This window comes from Lactuca virosa, chromosome 3, assembly GCF_052849685.1.
Source record: "Lactuca virosa cultivar CGN04683 chromosome 3, Lactuca_virosa_CGN04683_v6, whole genome shotgun sequence".
Taxonomy (NCBI): Eukaryota; Viridiplantae; Streptophyta; class Magnoliopsida; order Asterales; family Asteraceae; genus Lactuca; species Lactuca virosa.
Genome location: NC_136428.1, coordinates 362,549,887 through 362,567,849, shown reverse-complemented (window position 1 = coordinate 362,567,849; position 17,963 = coordinate 362,549,887). Strand labels below are relative to the sequence as shown.

The following is a 17,963-nucleotide window of genomic DNA, read 5'->3' as shown; positions in this document are numbered from 1 at the left end:
TGTATTTGGCTATGATTGTAGCACAGACATTCACAGGGAAACTGGAATCATATATGCTTCTAATCTGGTGTTAACTAAAAGTACTTTTCGTCCTTTTTTTGTGATTTTTCTACATCTCAGATTCTCCAAAATGGTTGATTTGTGATTATGGGTTTTGATGTATTAACTATTTGGTGTAACAAAAATATACTCTTTTTTATTTCAATTTTAATATATATTCCAAGTTAGTGTGGATTAGATTGTTTTGGGAACATGCAGGGGAGAAAAGGAATCGGTTTGTTGTTTTGAAGATTTTGTGTTATAATATGTAAAAAAAAATGCAATATGGTTATTTTGAATAATATCAAACCTGACATGTTTATTCAGGTCTATTCAGGTAGGGACGGTGAAAAGGAATTGATCCAATGTATTAAATATATGTGCATTAAAATAGAAAAGGGTATTTCGGTTGATTGTTTCCTTCTGTTATTGCATATGGATATTGGCGAGGGCATTTTCGTCCTTTGAACATACAAAGATATATATCCTTATGCTTTATAAAACTTGAAAATAATTTGGAAAATTATTTTATAAAAGTCGAAAGGTAAACTGCGTGTGGTTAGAAACGAATTTCAATGTATAGAGTTTGTTAATAATACTTAATATGGCTCCTTGTATGTTACAACAAAAAATGTGAATGACTTTCATTTTATTTGTCTTAACTTTTACTGTACTTAAATTACATTTTGTGTAATGCAAACAAACACAATAATTTGTTTGTAGAGAGAAAAAAACCTGATGTCGTTTTCTTTGAGTGGTTACAATTTGTGAGACCTTCTACAATTAAAAAAAATTATCATTTGGTAGAGTAAATCATATTTGATATTTACTTAGATACTATAAGTAAAAACGTGTATGAAGCAAGAATAACTCACACAATTTTTTTAATTGTACTCATTGTTTCTATTAATAATCAAATGATGATGAATTATCAAATATACATGGAATATGGAAAATAATATTGACTAATACAAAAATGTATTTTTTAATTATTAGATAAAAGATAGTCAAATATTTAGTTATCCATGTGAAATAGTGATGAAATGCAAATGACATTTTAAATCTACATTATGCATATTTATAACAAATACTAATGATGACAATTATTGGTTTAAAATGACAAATGTAATTAATATAACTATTATTAATCGTAAATCGAAATTTCTAAGAAATAATTTGATATTAACTTTAACGTTTAAACATAAACAATCTATTACAATATATTTAATTTTATTTTTTTAGTTAACCGTCTACAGCGCATAAACATCCACCCAAAAGGAAACAATACACAAAACCAAACTATATGCTGCCCTCCAAATAGAACATTCAGAAACTATTCGGTGCAATGAAATTATTCATCGCCGCCGCATTGCGCGGGTAAACGACTAGTATGTATATATATATATATATATATATATATATATATATATATATATATATATATATATATATATATATATATATATATATATGAGAATGTTCTTCTTCGATGATGTTCGTTTGCTCTCTCTAATATATATATATGAGAATGTTCTTCTTCGATGATGTTCGTTTGCTCTCTCTAACCAGGACCTAGGATCTTGGTTTTATTTGTTCTTCATAATTAAATCGTTTTTTACTTAAAAGAATTCAACGAATCTGGCTCCGTTCCTTAACAGGCTCGTGAACACAAACCGACATAAAAGAGCGACATGCTTTGGTGAACGGGAAGCATAAATTAGGTGTAGCGTAATTTGTTTTTTTAGCCATATGTGTATTTTTGGCTTTCATCTATTAAAGCTAATTAATCAATGAGTTTTTATTTTTTTTTAATTTTTAGGCCTGTGTCGATATTTGATATGGTTCGCTTTGCTTTGTCAACAATCAACCTTTAAAATTTGATTATTTTCGTTTGTAATATTTAGTCACTGGTATTGAAATTAGGCTTTTGTTTTTTTGATTTTGGTGCCTAACCAAGTGATTTCTCAGGAAACGAGAAAAAAATACTTGCACCATCTTCTTCCGAATGTATTGTCTTCATTTTGTAGCATGTGGAATCCGTGTTTATTGGATTCTGTAGCTTCAAGAACAACCAGTTCATTATAATATTTTTTTTAACTGATGTTCAGCGAGATCAACATCTTAATCTGTTTGTTTTCTTTAGAAAAGAAATATCGGAAATCTTGGAACCCTTTTTATGAATTTGAAGAGCTTTGACATTCTCAAGCATTTTATCAAAAGGATATTGGTGAATGGTGATGGTGATTTGAGCATAAGCATGTTACATCCCTTCTCTTCGTTTTTTCCTATTAAACTTATTTTTTGTTTTGATCTTTAACCCTTTCTCCATCTGCTTTCCATTATCCCTTTCTCCTTCTGTTATATTTTTTTTATTTAATATTTTAGATTTTTTTTGGGTGGTGCTCATTATTAAGTGTTTGGACAAGTAGGGAGTTTCATTGATCGATTACGGGAAGTATCAAATTGAAGATCTTAAGTTTGAAGTACAAACCACTTATGCATAAGGTGTTCACATTTTCATCAAATACACTTTCTTTTGAAAATTATCATTATATTTAACCTATGCAGATGGTCTCAAATACTAAATAAACATTTTGAAATATGTTGAATGATGTGTTAAGTGTATTCTTTAGTTACATGCTTCTATTAAACAATAAATTAATTTTAGATCAAGGATATTTTGTTTGTACAATTAATTCATTTTGCATTTAAATGGGTTTTTATTAGACAGATGAGGTAGCAGATTTTTCAACAATCCAAAGAACAAGGATTGGTTTTGAGACGTTGAATGAGCTATGGAAGCACCACCAGATGTCTATTACTTCTAACAATGAGGATTGTGCTTTCAAAGGTCAAACACATGGTTGGCAGAAGTGGATATGCTTAATTCAATGTCTTTTGTGGTGAAAAAAGTTTCATTACAAGAAATTAATGAAAATACCATCCTTGTATGTTTAATTTGATGCAAAAAGTAAGCACCATGATCATAACAAATAACTTCACATCCCAAGTAGGTTTGTTAAATGTCACACCCCCGGCCGAGGCGGCGGAACACGCCGGGCTGTGTGACTAAGTTCATGGATCACAGGCAAATTGAATATACAACACAAGTACAACAATAAACAAAATAGCATTCATGTTCGATCTTGATATTTGAATACAAGGTTTTACAAATAATAATAATACATTAATTGCCTTAACAGGTAGGCATATGATACAACAACAAATAAACTTGGTCACCTGTAATCCAATCTGTCTTGAGTGTCTGTTTAGTGTTTCCCTGAGAATACATGTAGTTTTAAAAGTCAACACAAAGGTTGGTGAGTGTCACAGGTTTTTTGCTAACGCAGTGATACTTGTAATAAGTCTAAAAAGTATTATCTTTGTATGTATAACGATAGTTAAAAAAAACAGTATTTGCAAAGAGTCTTTAAAAGCCACGAATGTATTTTGGATATGAATAAATTCATGCTTTTAACATGTACTTGTAATAACTCCTTGAAAGTCAAAATGAATGCTTGTATAAGTAATTTTCATACTTCAAATGCACTTGTAATGACTTCTTAAAAGTCAAAATGAATGCTTTGTATAAGTAATTTCCGTACTTAAAAATGTACTTGTAATGACTTCTTAAAAGTCAAAATGAATGCTTGTATAAGTAAATTTCATACTTAAAATGCACTTGTAATGACTTCTTAAAAGTCAAAATGAATGCTTTGTATAAGTAATTTCCGTACTTAAAAATGTACTTGTAATGACTTCTTAAAAGTCAAAATGAATGCTTTGTATAAGTAATTTCAGTACTTAAAAATGTACTTGTAATGACTTCTTAAAAGTCAAAATGAATGTTTTGTATAAGTAATTTCCATACTTAAAAAAATATACTTGAAGGCAACCAAACCTATGGTTGTAGTAAGAGAGAGAGAAATTCGTAGTATAGCATTCGTAAAAACCGAGTATGGTTGTCGTATTTATAAATGTATAAATTACTCGCTTTTATAGAGAAATGTAGTTCAATATAATGGTCTTTTATAAGTGTGTAAAGCCTCATGCATAAAAGTATTCATGTATAAAAGTCTTTGAAACTTTTAAATACTTTAGACTTGTATATGTGTGTAAAGCCTTATGCATAAAAGTATTCATGTATAGAAGTCTTAAAACTTTGGAATACTTTAAATTGGTAGTATGCATATCATATAAGACTAAAAATGAATGTTTCCAATTAATGAACATATGTACATGTATAAACTTTATTCATATAAACATATAAATGAACATGCATAGTAATAGGTTGAATCCTTGAAATACTACAAAATTTTATAACGTACTTGTTATAATATACAATGTCACATAAAAATCATAAAATTTGTATAATGTAGTATTTGTTGTGTGAACTGAATATTTCACGATGAAATAATCATAACATGTATACGAAAAGTTTTCACTAGTTTGTTTTTAGCGATATGGTAAATTGTTAAATAATAATATTTTTATAAACTATGTTTATTGTATTTTCGCATAAAAGATAATATATTTGTATAAACAAAATATATATTTGAAAAGGGGTCGTAAGCACTCACATTCGTAGCGTGAACGAGGCTTGAGGTGTGAATCTTGTCGTAAGATTTATTACGTGACGTTCCTCGTTCTTAAAACGAACCACCGAGTATATTTATGTTTCCTAATAAACCAAATAGTAGTTTGGTATTAATTATTAAGTATATGGTGGTCTTTCTTTAAATAAATAAACTCTAGGGTTTGATTTTGCCAAAATCATACTTCAGGGATTGATATTGAGAATTACTCTCAAGACAGGGGTTAAACATGTGCATTTGAAACTGTTTTAGGGTTTTAGGACTTGATTTATTAGGTTTTTCTGGGGAGGGACGAATCCTGTTTAATTTAAATATAGTTTTGACTTAGCTTGATAACTTATTTAATTTTAGGGACTAGAGTCGTAAGTATCAGAAAGCTTAGGGTCATAATTAACCAAAATTAATTGGAATTAGTAGAGGGCCATCGTTTCCCCTATTTCGTTTACAGATCATGAACGGGAGAAATCACAAGACTAATTTCTCTCCCATGTCTACCTGATTAGTATCGAGGAACGAAAGTACAACGGTGGGGGTCGGAATTCACAGTAGCAGCTGATGGTTGCGGTGACCGGGCGCTAGCATCTCGGTGAAGGCGGTGGTGACCGGGACTCCAAGCAGCGGCGACAGTGAGCGGTGATGGCAACTCCGCTGCTTCCACTTTCCTGTTCCGATGAGTTCCACGAGAAGGAAGGATAGAGGCCTGAGGTTGAGGGATTTCGATGAGGGGCTGATTGTGTTAATGGGTTCCATCTTAATGAAGTTAGGGCTCATAATCCCCGTGTTCCTTTTGATCGGGTAAATGGGAAAAGAGAACGAATGCCACAGACGAACAAAGAGTGGGAAAAAGCACGGTGGCAGGTGAACGAAACAAACATCAAAATCGGTTCTCTTCGTCCAGGTCCTCGTTCATCACAGATCATGAAGTGGGTTGAAGGAAAGATGGGCTCGTAGGTAGGTACCATGATTTGTCGATCGGAGGAGGAAGAGGGAATGTCGGTAACTGATGGTTTCCGGTCGACATCGGTAGAACCCAATGAGTGTTTGGTTGTTTTTGAGCATGAATCGGTGTTTGGTTTGATTAGGATTTTGCTTTTGTTTGGATAGATATCGATGGTGTGTTTGGTTGGTTCATTTGACGGGGAAGTGAAGGAGAAGAAGAACAGCAACAAAACCTGAAGGTGTTTTGGGTGTTACTGTGAAACCCGTGGGAAGGAAGAAAGATCGAAAGAGGGTTGTTGCCCTCTTGGATGAGTCCCTGGCAGCAATTGAAGGACAACAGAAGAAACAGACCCTTGGCGTATGATTTTGTATAAGTTGAAGCTTAGAAGCAATTTGTACAATAGTTGAGTAAGTGTGCAAAATTGTTGAGTAGTGTGCAAGTTTATCTTTATTTGGCTGTAAATTTAAGAGTAGAGTATAAGTTTCATTTTAATATTTTATATAATGAATTGTTTCATTCTGTAATGTAACGTGTGTGTATTTGTTTGATTTGGCTTTTAGAAGCTTTGTAATACCCCAATTATTCGTGTATTTGGATAAGTATTGATTTATTTTTACTAGTTATATACACTAGCATACGTATTTGGAAAAATGATATATGATTTATATAAATATTTATATATTCAGTGTTGTTATATAATTTTAATTATATAACATATATGAATTGCATGATTGTCTCATATTGTATATTTTATCCAAACTCTAGTTGTAGATACGTTTTGCATTTGACCATGAAACATATCTCATACCTGTATATACGTACATATATCTAGTTGTTCACGATTTTATAAGTACTAGGCTATTCCACATCAACCGGATTTGGATGTATATATATTATTCTGGAATACATAACTAATAATAGAAATCATGTCGAAATAAATACTTTAATGCTTCGTGATTCAAATCCTGAAAAACGTTTGATTTGTCAACTTTTATAATTACTTTTACCTAAAATATTTAATATATCAAATTAAATATTATGCTATAGCCTGAGTCCAAAAATGCTTTCGGAATCTCTATTTGAGGTGTGCAAGTTCATCAATTGATAGAAACGGTTTTAGTGGTTTTTAAGAAATCAATATTATACTGGTTTTGGATTATTAAAACGGTCGTATCTTTTGCATACGAACTCCGTTTTAGACGTTCTTTATATTTTCGGAATTAGGGAAACATGTACTACGAGACTAGAATGTTTATATTGCTCACAACTACTTAACACATATTTTCAGTTTTTCACACGCATTCCTATGGTTGTAGCTTGAGCTGTTTGATTGGTTTATCAATTTACACATTTGGAAGTAAAATACCATCTGGTATCTTATAATAGTTGAAATAACTCATTTATTTTATATTAGATGCACGAAAACTCAATGATTCAAACTACAAAGAGACTTATTGTGAACGTGACTGTTCACAGTCTTTGACCAAAATTCTGGGATGTCACATTAAAATAGATCATAAATGAGTTCAATGCAAATAAATTTTTGTATTTTCATTTATTTGTTAAAGAACTCATAAAATAGATCATATACGTGTATGATTTGGTTTGGTTATGGAGCTCATATAAATAAACAAAAAATTGACAAATCTCTTTTATCTACTTATATAATGCTCCGACTTAGAATATATACCAACATCTTCAACTACATCTTTATAAAAGTTATTAACTTCGTTAATTTATCTTGTAAAAATGTACCCTTTTTCTATTTTCTATTTATATTAATGTTTAATGGTTGATGTGTTAACTCATAATGGCATATAATATGAGTCTCTTTAATGGTTGATGTGTTAACTCATAAAGGCATATAATATGAGTTTGTTTTGATGATATATATTTTTAAATAAGTTTGTGTGATTAGGATGGCTAACGTCCATCCTTCATACTACAGAGCACCATTGTCTTTCTATTACAGTTTTACACTTTCTGTTGTGTTATTTTTACGGCAATCTTCATTTAACATGCCTACTTATAACAATGTACTTTTATTTTTTCCCACTCGATTTTAACTATGCTCTTGGCTCATGCTTAGCATGACCCTTTCACTTCCCTTGTGTGTGTCTATATATATATATATATATATATATATATATATATATATATATATATATATATATATATAAACCACTATTGTTATATTTTGAGGAAAGTTGAGGGGAATTAATGAGGGTTTTGTGTGGATTTTTGTACAATTTTCTTTGAATTTTGAGGAATTTTAAAGTTCAAGACAAAGAAATGTTACTTTAATAAAACCTTTGGTTTTCTCCGTAGTAAACACGTATTTAAAATACGAATTAGTAAGGGTTTTTTTTTTTTTTTTGTAACGGCCTGTATTATAAAAACGCACCCAAATAGTAAGAAACTATAGGGGAAAATTTAATGGTTACATATTACATATTACAAAGAAAATCTAAGACTAAGAAGAAGAAGGAAAAGAGAGCCACTCTTCCCAGTTGAATATATCACCTTTGCCTATACATTTTACCTACAAATACACTAAAGCTTTGATGTTGTCCACTACACCATTTGGAGTAATGAATTTTGCTTGGAATATCCAATCATTTCTAGCTCTCCATATACTCCAAAGCATCCCGTAGCATATGGTTGTTAATCGTTCCTTTTTCTTAGGGCATCTCCCCCAGTTGGCTGCAAAACAAGTAATATTTTCTACATTATGGAAATTGATCTGATCGATTCTGCACCAGTTAAGTATGGACTTCATAACTGACTACGCATAAGGACATTCCACCTGAATATGATTTGCATATTCAATTCCATCAATAAATGAGCTGCAACTACAAGTGTCGAGAATAACCCCATGATGGGAGAGGGTTATAGCAGATGGTATTTTCCCCATCACAACATGCCATATGAATGTAGTTACTTTAATTGGAATGAGTTTACACCAACTTATTTGAAATTGGTGGACATTTGCTGTGGAGCCTTGATCAATCTTTTTTCTATGGAGACATGAAAGCTTATTAGCACCAGGTTGTAATCGTATTGAATCCATGTCGTTGACTAAACATTCTAGTTCGGAGGAACAACCAACAATTGTAGGAGAGGATCTCCAATTCCACGTGTTCCCATCTTTATTTATTCTCTCTGAAACCTTACATGACTTCTTTTTTTCATGTTCTTAATCTAGGGTATCTTGCATGGTTGCAGAAATCGCTACTCAGCCGCTAATCGGTGGACTAGCAATTAGGGATTAATCAGATAGGAGGGGATTAATCAGGAGATTAATAGGGGACCGTTAATTATTAAGAAAATTATTCAAAAATTTATAAATCTAATTTTAATCCTACAAAAAAAGCGATTAATCGGCGATTAGATCCGATTAGGGCCGATTAGGTCCGACTTTGACATGCCTTGACCAAACCCGATGAGGTCCGATTAGGCCCGATTAGGTCCGATTAATTCCGACTTTGACATGTATTGACCAAACCCGATTATAGTGGCCGATTAGCAATAAATCTCATCGGTGGAAGTCCGATTAGCGATTAATCACCGATTAGTCGGCCGATTAGGCCGATTTCTACAACACTGGTATTTTGTTTTCATGTTTACGCCACCATCAACCCATAAGTCATGCCAAAACTGAGAGTTATCCCCAGATTTGACAATTTGCATGAAGATATCATTATAACTAAGTCTCATTGCATCAATATCCTTTTTAACTCCAGCGATATTGTTCTAAACTCCGGCTATTCCTTTTTTTTCTTGCTAAATACTCAACATGTTTATTTTCCAAGTTATGAAGTCCTACAGTGACTATGGCCCACAGTAAGGAGGATTCAGATTTAAGTCTCCACCACATTTAACAATGAGAGCAACATTCAGTGTACGAATTGATCCGACTCCAAGACCACCAAGTTCCTTAGGAGCGATAACCTTCTCCCATGAAACCCAATTTATTTTATTTTTTTCATCATGACCCCCCTCCCCCCAAGAAATTCCTTCTTATCTTCTCAAGTTTTTAAATGACTCCGGTGGGAGCTCTAAATAATGACCTGTAATAGGTATGAAGATTTACTGGCACTGCTTTGATTAAGGTATGCCTTCCACCAAATGAAAGGGTTTTAGCTTTCCAACGAGAGAGTTTGTTTTAAAACTTTTCAACGATTGGTATCCAGTTTTTGATCAGGTTCATGTTGGCTCCAACCGGAACCCCAAGATAGGTGAATGGAAGTACACCAGCGTCGCATCCAAGAATATGTTCCCACTGTGCAGTTTCGGTGTTAGAAGCCCCAACACCAAAAACCTTGGATTTATGAAAATTCACTCGCAAACCTGATGAAACATGAAAACATTTGAGAATGCGTGCTAGGATTTTCATATTACACCTAGACCATTCACCAACAAACAGTGCATCATCTGCGTAGAAAAGATGAGATATTGCTGGTCCAGCACCCGGTACTTGAATGCCATTGAAAATGTCCTTTTCAACAGCAAATTTCATTGCATCATTCAATCCATCCATAGCTATTGTGAACAAAAAATGTGAGAGAGGGTTACCTTAGCTTACGCCTTTTGTGATGTTGAACTCCTTGGTAGGAGATCCGTTGACTATCAAAGATTCACGAGAAGAGGCTAGACACCCACGTATCCAAGATCTCAATTCCGAGCCAAAACCCATTTGAAGTAGTATCGAGTCTAAAAATTCCCAATTTATGGAATCAAAGGCTTTATCGAACTCTACCTTGAAAAGCAGGATTTTCTTCTTGATACTTTTTGCCCACCCACATACGTCATTAACAATTAATAAGCCGTCAAGGATGCTTCGCCCCTCCATATAAGCCGATTGTTCCTCACCAACCACCTTGCCCACAACTGATTTAATCCTGGTAGCAAGACTGATAAACGAGGAATTACAACCCCACCCTAGAGTACCAGTTTCATCGAAATATTGTATGAATCTCATGGTATCTGTAGCGACATAGCTCCAGTACATTTTAAGAACTTAAAAGTTAACCCGTCAGGGGCTGGAGCCTTATCTCCTCCGCATGCCCATACTGCTTTCTGCACCTCATCAATAGAGAATGGAACCTCCAATCTAATAGCATCCGTCATGCCAATAGACTAGATGTGAGAATTTACAAGTTTTGGACGTGAATTCCATTCCTCCTTAAATTTGTTTTGGAAGAACCGAAAAGCCTCATCTTTGTTTTCTTTCAGTTTTGAAGCCCATCTTTCGTTTATCATTAGACCTGTAATTCTGTTTTTTCTGTTATTGTTGTTTACATATCCATGGAATAGTTTTGAGTTTTCGTCTCCATCTACCGTCCATTTCAGATGTGTCATCTGTTTCACGTTCAAGTATCTTCTTAAGGCAATTACTTCTGGACGATAGTTCATCGGAGGTGAGAGCCCTTGTTTCAGCAGCCTTTTCAATATTATGTACCTTTTCTTTAAAGTCCAATAACTCTTGTTTCTCCTCTTTGTGTTCGTCTCTTCTCCACTTCTTTATCTCTTCCTTTAGGTGACACAGTTTGGCCGCAAGGTATGAATCTGCATTACCATACCCTGAAAATCCATCCCAAGCATCTTGTATAATTTTTGTCTAGATCATCTAGCATTAACCATGAGTTGTAGAATTTGAATGAGGGAGGTCCAAAGTCTTCACTACAGAGATTTGTGTAATTGGACAATGATCAAATAGTTCCCAAGGCTAAGCTGTAACAGTTACTGAGGTGAAAGTAGCCAACAAATTCAAGCAAGCCAGAAATCGGTCAAGTTTGCTTAGCTTTGCATCAACTCTGCTTATGAATGTAAATCTTTCACCACCCATGTGAAAATCGTGAACCTCAGCTAGCCTAATAAAACGATTAAAATCTGATGCACTGGTTGAGCAGAACTGAGATCTGAATCTCTCCTCCGTCCTCCTTACAACGTTAAAATAACCAAAGATTAACCATTTACCTCTTTTCGTTTTCTTGATTTGAAGTAATTCATGCCATGTCTCTTTTTTCTCTAATGGAGTGTGAGGACCATATACATTTACAAATATGGTGTTGCCAGTGCTTCCTTTCCAAGTACCAATTATTATTAAGAAGAATCTATCTTTAATCACCTCTGACTTTTGAAAGCACATAGTGTCCCAAATGGAGATTAGACCACCGGGTCTTCCGTTAGCGTTTACCCCTTCAAAGTCGTATTCTGGAGAATCCCAACAACCGCTGACATTAATATTTGAGTAATCAAGGAGTTGTGTTTCTTGGAGACCAACAAAATTCGCTTTGTATTTAGTTTTCAATCTTCTGACCAGTTCACCTTGGCATCCACTCCAATGCCCCTGATATTGAGGGAGATGCAGTTCATTGGGAACCGTGGATAGCTCCTGTTTCACCAGCAATCTCGACAAGAATTGGGTTTCCTGCTTCAATATGATACCCAATTTCCTCTCCGATTTCAATTGTTTGGATGATCTCGTCTGCACAGGAACTAGAACAGTCAGCACGATCATCAACACAATCACTTGTATTAACGTTCAGATTCTTATTGAGGTCCAGAGATGAAGGCATGCCGATATCAATCTCACCGAGACCATTGTCCGTAGAGGCCGGGGCAATATCAATTTGCGGTTCCAAGGAGTTATACATATTTTTATCTGTATCAACGGGATTATCGCCCATGTTAATTCTAATTGGAGAAAATTATTAGTTACTTATATCAAATAAACAGTGTTGTGTATATATGCGAAAGAATAAGTTACTTATAGCAAAAAAACAGCAATGTACTTACAAAAATAATTTTTTTTAATAAACCCGTGTAGTACACGGGTCTCACACCTAGTTTCAAAAATATTTAATGATTTATATTTTTTCTTTCCAATTGTTGCATTTTGTCTCTCCTACAATTTCAATTTCTCTCTCTCCTAGCCACATATATTTATATCAAGTTTTTGGTATATAATTGTGATATTAATATGTAATAAAAACTATAAATATCTATTGTTTGTCTAAATATTAAATTAATTTGTGTTATATTGTTGAGATATGGATTTAAATTTACATGTAGTATGGTACTCTCTAATGCACTTAAAAATGTAAACTTTAAATTTGCATTTATTTATCAAGATAATGTAATCCAAATATTCTAGGAAATAGAGCCAATACATTTTATAGTATATCGATGAGAATCATTTTTTTATAATAAAAAATAACCTAAACCATGAATCAAAATATACATAAATTATTAATAAAAAAACTCGACGGCCATTATTCATTAATCAGTTTATTACATTACATCCGCAACATTTATGAACACCAATTTTTTTTTGTAGAACATTATAAACAACATTTACGTGTTATCTTTTGTGATATTTAACAATGATTAAAATATTAATATAGTATAATAGTAATAGTTAACATATTAATAAATTAATATATAATAAATAATAAATTTAAAATTATTAATATAATTAAATTAATACTAAAAATGTAATTATTAAATAATAAAACCAATAATGATTAGGTTATAATAAAATAAAAATATAAAAGTTCGTTAAATAATAATCATCTTATAATGATTACCTAAAAAGTAAGGTTAGAATGGTGTATTAATAGTTATAGGGTGCTGCTATTAAAACACCCTTTAAACATCTTATAGATATCTTTATCAAAAGTCAACCAATATATAATTATTTTTAATCATCTTTTTCAAAAAACAATGTAATTTTAACCAATAAAAATACCTTAAAAATTATATAGGGTGTCTAAATGATAAAATGGGGTGTCCATTTAGCCAACCCCTAGTTATAATGTGACGATGACTTAAAATGTAATGTCAATGATAATTATATGGTAATAATTTATGGTTAATCACCTAAAAAGTAAGCTTAATGGTATAGGTTGATGTTTTACATTGGTGTGTCTATAGTAGGACGCTTTTTTTTTTGTCCCCTTTATATACTCTTCAATTTCATCAGTTTCTCTCCTATCCCTCTTTATTCATCTTTCTCTCTAAAACAAAAATTCTCCCTATTTCTAATTTCTTCGACAAAGACTATCTCAAACAAGCGACAATGTTGTTTCTGGAGGCGATTTCAGGTCGGTTTCGTCTGGGTGTTGTTATTCACACCCGGATTTAAAGGTCAAAACCATATTTCGTAAAGAAAACCACTTTGACTTTTCAAACCCATAATGATATGACATTTATAATCATTATTGCCTATTTATTAACTTATTAAATTACACAACATTAAAACTTTATTTTGCCTAATATTTGTGATTTTCCTTTTTGTTTTTTTAGTACAATCAGTCTTAACGCCGTTTTTATATTTTTTTTATATTTTTTAATCTATGCAATATATAATGTCTTTAGAATCCCTCACAATATATATGGGAACTGATTTATCCACTGAATATTTTTATCCATCCACAGAAAATAATATGTATTGACAATATTGCCCTTAATTTAATTTCTGGATATTAAAAGATGGAAAATCTCAGGTTTGGAAACTCCAAACAGTGTACAACTCATGACGAAACAACCTATAATCCTTTGGTGCCTACTTGTTCTTCAGCAGACGCTGCTTCTTCAGCGCACTCTCAAATAGCAACTCCAAACGATTTTTCCATTGATGTTGTCCCCTTGAAAAAACAATAAAGTCTCAATCTTATCTGCAACAATTTTGCAACATAGTTTCATACAAAAATAATCAAAATCATGTTCTTATTTCTACAAAAATGTAGAGAGAGAGAGAGAGAGACCAGGGAAATTCGTCTGCCCAAACAAACACCAAATGTTAAATCTTTAATGTCTCTGGATCCCTATGCACCTTCAAACAAATTCCACATAACTGGAATCAAATGCAAAACAAGCAGAATCCAAGTACCAATTCCAATTTCCATTCGAAATTTAAATTGGAATGGTTTCTGAGAGGTAACATTAAATGTAGTTTTACTGAAATTGTTTTGTGGGACAATAACACTCGAAAATACAAACATCTTCTTGAACAAAAAGTGAATCCAATTCTGTTATTTTCAGTAGCAGGTAGCAATATAATAATCAAACACATAGTCTGCATATGACCAATACAAAGCATATGCTTAACCAGGAATCGAAACCAAAAATTCTAATCAGCATAAAATCAAACAGTTGGTGTGCAAGGATAATAGAAGTGTATAATTTCAACATTTTTTTTATGTCCTTACGACAACAAACAACGACGGACCAAAAAGTTGCAAATAACTTATAGAAATTAATGATGAAAATATAAACAATACAATAGAAAATCTACAAGAGACTTGCACCTGCGAAACTGAGGACAATAACACCAACAATAAAATCGATAAATCTGAAGAACGATGATGGAGAGCCTGAAGGTCGAGAAATTGGAAGATCGACGTTGGACTTTTGAGCTCGATTACAAATAGACAATGGAGACCCTGATGATCGATTGATAATTACCAGGGTATTTTGTGATCGATTGCTATCGACTATGGAGGCGTTGCAGTTGCAGAGATGGGAGTACTAGGAGATGAAAGAAGATGGTGTCGTGACTAGTGGCGCTGTTTGGAGTTTGTAGGATTTTCTTTGTTCAATATCTACAAATTAAAAGCAAGGATATAATTGTCCGTTCATATTTTTTTCCTTGGATAGATAAAAACCCTCCGTGGATAAATCATCTCCCATATATATATATATATATATATATATATATATATATATATATATATATATATATATATATATATATATATATTGGTTCAAATGAGAAAAAAAAAATTTCATTAAAAATATTTTGGACAAATGAAATATTAATATTATATGAAACAAAATATCTTATTTCCTAGTTTACAAATATCTTATTTCCTAGTTTACAAATAGTGAGGAAGGTGGATTGATGTCAATGAATAAAATTGTTCAAAATAGTTGAGATTATATATATATATATATATATATATATATATATATATATATATATATATATATATATATATATATATATAAGTAGTGTAAACATATTATGTCAAAGTTAATGTCAATAAATAACCATTTTAAACATATATTTTTCAATATTTTAACAATATATTTTTAACTTGTGCCGCATAACATGGGAATTCGTCTAGTTAAGTATATATTGTCTGAAATAATAAAAAATTCTCTACGTATTTATTTTAACAAAAGAAATAGGATTCAAATTAAAATACAAGGGGAATTTTTTTAGTAATCCAGACAGTATATACTTAATGAGTATTAACAAGTGGTAGATTTCATTTAAGATTATTCTTTTAACAAATAATTGTTAAAATATAACTGTTATTGCGGTATAATAGTTGTTTTTTCTTTAATTAAAGATTATTCGTTTAAAAAGTAACAATAAAACCTATTAAAGCTGAATAAAAAAAAGTAAAACATCTAAACGAATGATGTAAACGAAAACATAAAAAAAAATTAAATAATTATATTTGATGTTTGATACTTATCCGGGGTTCTATTTTAATTTGTTTATTCGAGCAAAATATATTAAAAAAAACATTATATAATGTGACCGAACAAAACTTAAAAAAAAGTATATTAAATATGACGGCAAAAATATTAAAAGATTTTTAAACCTTAAAAACAAATATGAATAAATAAAGGTAAGAATAAATAATAATAATAATAATAATAATAATAATAATAAAAAACTGTTAAAAGAAAATAAAAAAGAAAAAGGAAGAATAAGTTATTATTTTTATATGAAAAAAGGACCAAAACTGTAATATTTATAAATCATAGCTATGTAATCTATTAATTTTTAAATTTAGGGACCAAAACTGTGAATGAGACGAAAGCTCAAGGACCATTTCTGTAATTTATTCTAAAAAGAACATGAAACTATTTTTGAAAAGTGGACACGGTTATAATCTCTACAATCATTACATATATAATAATTTTTTAATTGAATTACTATCAATAGTTTTGAAGTGGTGGTTTTGACTTATTTTTTAATTGAATTACTATCAATAGTTTTGAAGTGGTGGTTTTGACTTTATATTCGGGTGCCTTTAAAATCCCCGTTTCGTCTCTCTTGGTCCCTTTGCCAATCACCATCCCCACATCAACATCCTCTTATGAAGAAGGAGAAACACTTGCCTTTGCACCAACGATGGGACCAATCATTTCTACTTTGACGGTCACAAGGTTCGACAATATCTTTTTCACCGATGTTGTCATAAGTAATCATTAAGCATTTTCTATGTTTATTATAGCTTTACCGATTAATTTGGTTTTACGGTGGTTTTCTTTTCAGAATTACCTAGTTGTCTTTGTGATACTTGCATGAAAGACCATGGGGGTAACCTATGACAACTATATGAAAGACCATGGGGATAGCCCATGACAATTGCATGAAAGACCATAGGGGTAACACATGACACTTAGACGTCAGACCATGGAGGTAGTATAACGCCCGCAAATTCGGGCTAGTCAATTTAGAGACAGTAAGCGTCAAAAACTGACTTTTTTATAGAATATTATTTAGAGTAAATAATCTTAACCAAATTATAGTATATGTTACAAGGGTTCCGTACATATAAAGAACGCCGAAATCTGAGTTATAACGAAGAAGTTATGATCCATTGAAGTTTTACGGCAAAACCGGCACGACACAAGAAATCGTAAAAAGTGAGTTTGCGATAAAATACTTTTCAGCCTTAGCGATCTAAACGAAAGACGTAGTATATGTTTAAATGAGAGTGTGCATAAAAAGAACGTCCAAATCTTACTTCGTATGAGGAAGTTATGATTTTTCTAAGATTTCGCATAACAGTACACAACCCATAATTCGAATTTTAGATCGATCGATGTTTAGCTGACACAATCTAAACGAGAATTGAAGATCTCGTTAATAAGAACTCAACTATATAAAGACAGACGAAAACGGACGACAGATGACAAATTTATGAATTTTTAACGGACTTTACATGTGGTAGATTCCGTCGATACCTACGCGTGGATATAAAGAATGTAAAAATGGAGCTCGTATGCAAAACTTATGGATTTTAGAAGATAATTACTTTTTGGAGTAACCAGCGAGCGACACGTGGAGCGATCAGATCCACTGCTTCCTCACCACGGCTTGGCACCAGATGATGACACCTGGCCACAAACACCCATCGTTCAGCAAGGGAACACCTCACATTCGCACCGGACTCAGCCTATAAATAGAGGCGTAAATCACCACAAAAACTCACACCATTCCCATTCTTTCTCTCTCAAACACCCCTTTTAGCCCATCCCATTCCCTAGCACTTCCCAAGTGCTAGAGGCGAGTCCCGGAGCACCAAAAGGCTCTGAGAAGAAGAGCTTTCGGCTCAAAGTGAGTTATGCTTACCCTAATT

At 32.2% G+C, this 17,963-nt stretch overlaps 1 protein-coding gene across 1 annotated transcript; it reads right to left on the bottom strand.

Annotated features, from left to right (window-relative positions):
* Positions 1 to 9,405: 9,405 nt before the first annotated feature.
* LOC145164908 (uncharacterized) lies at positions 9,406 to 10,114 on the bottom strand. Its single transcript, XM_079083566.1, has 2 exons — positions 9,797 to 10,114; positions 9,406 to 9,525 (listed from the first exon to the last, which is right to left on the bottom strand). Exons 1-2 carry the CDS (start codon positions 10,112 to 10,114, stop codon positions 9,406 to 9,408), a joined length of 438 nt encoding a protein of 145 aa, XP_078939692.1.
* Positions 10,115 to 17,963: the final 7,849 nt, after the last annotated feature.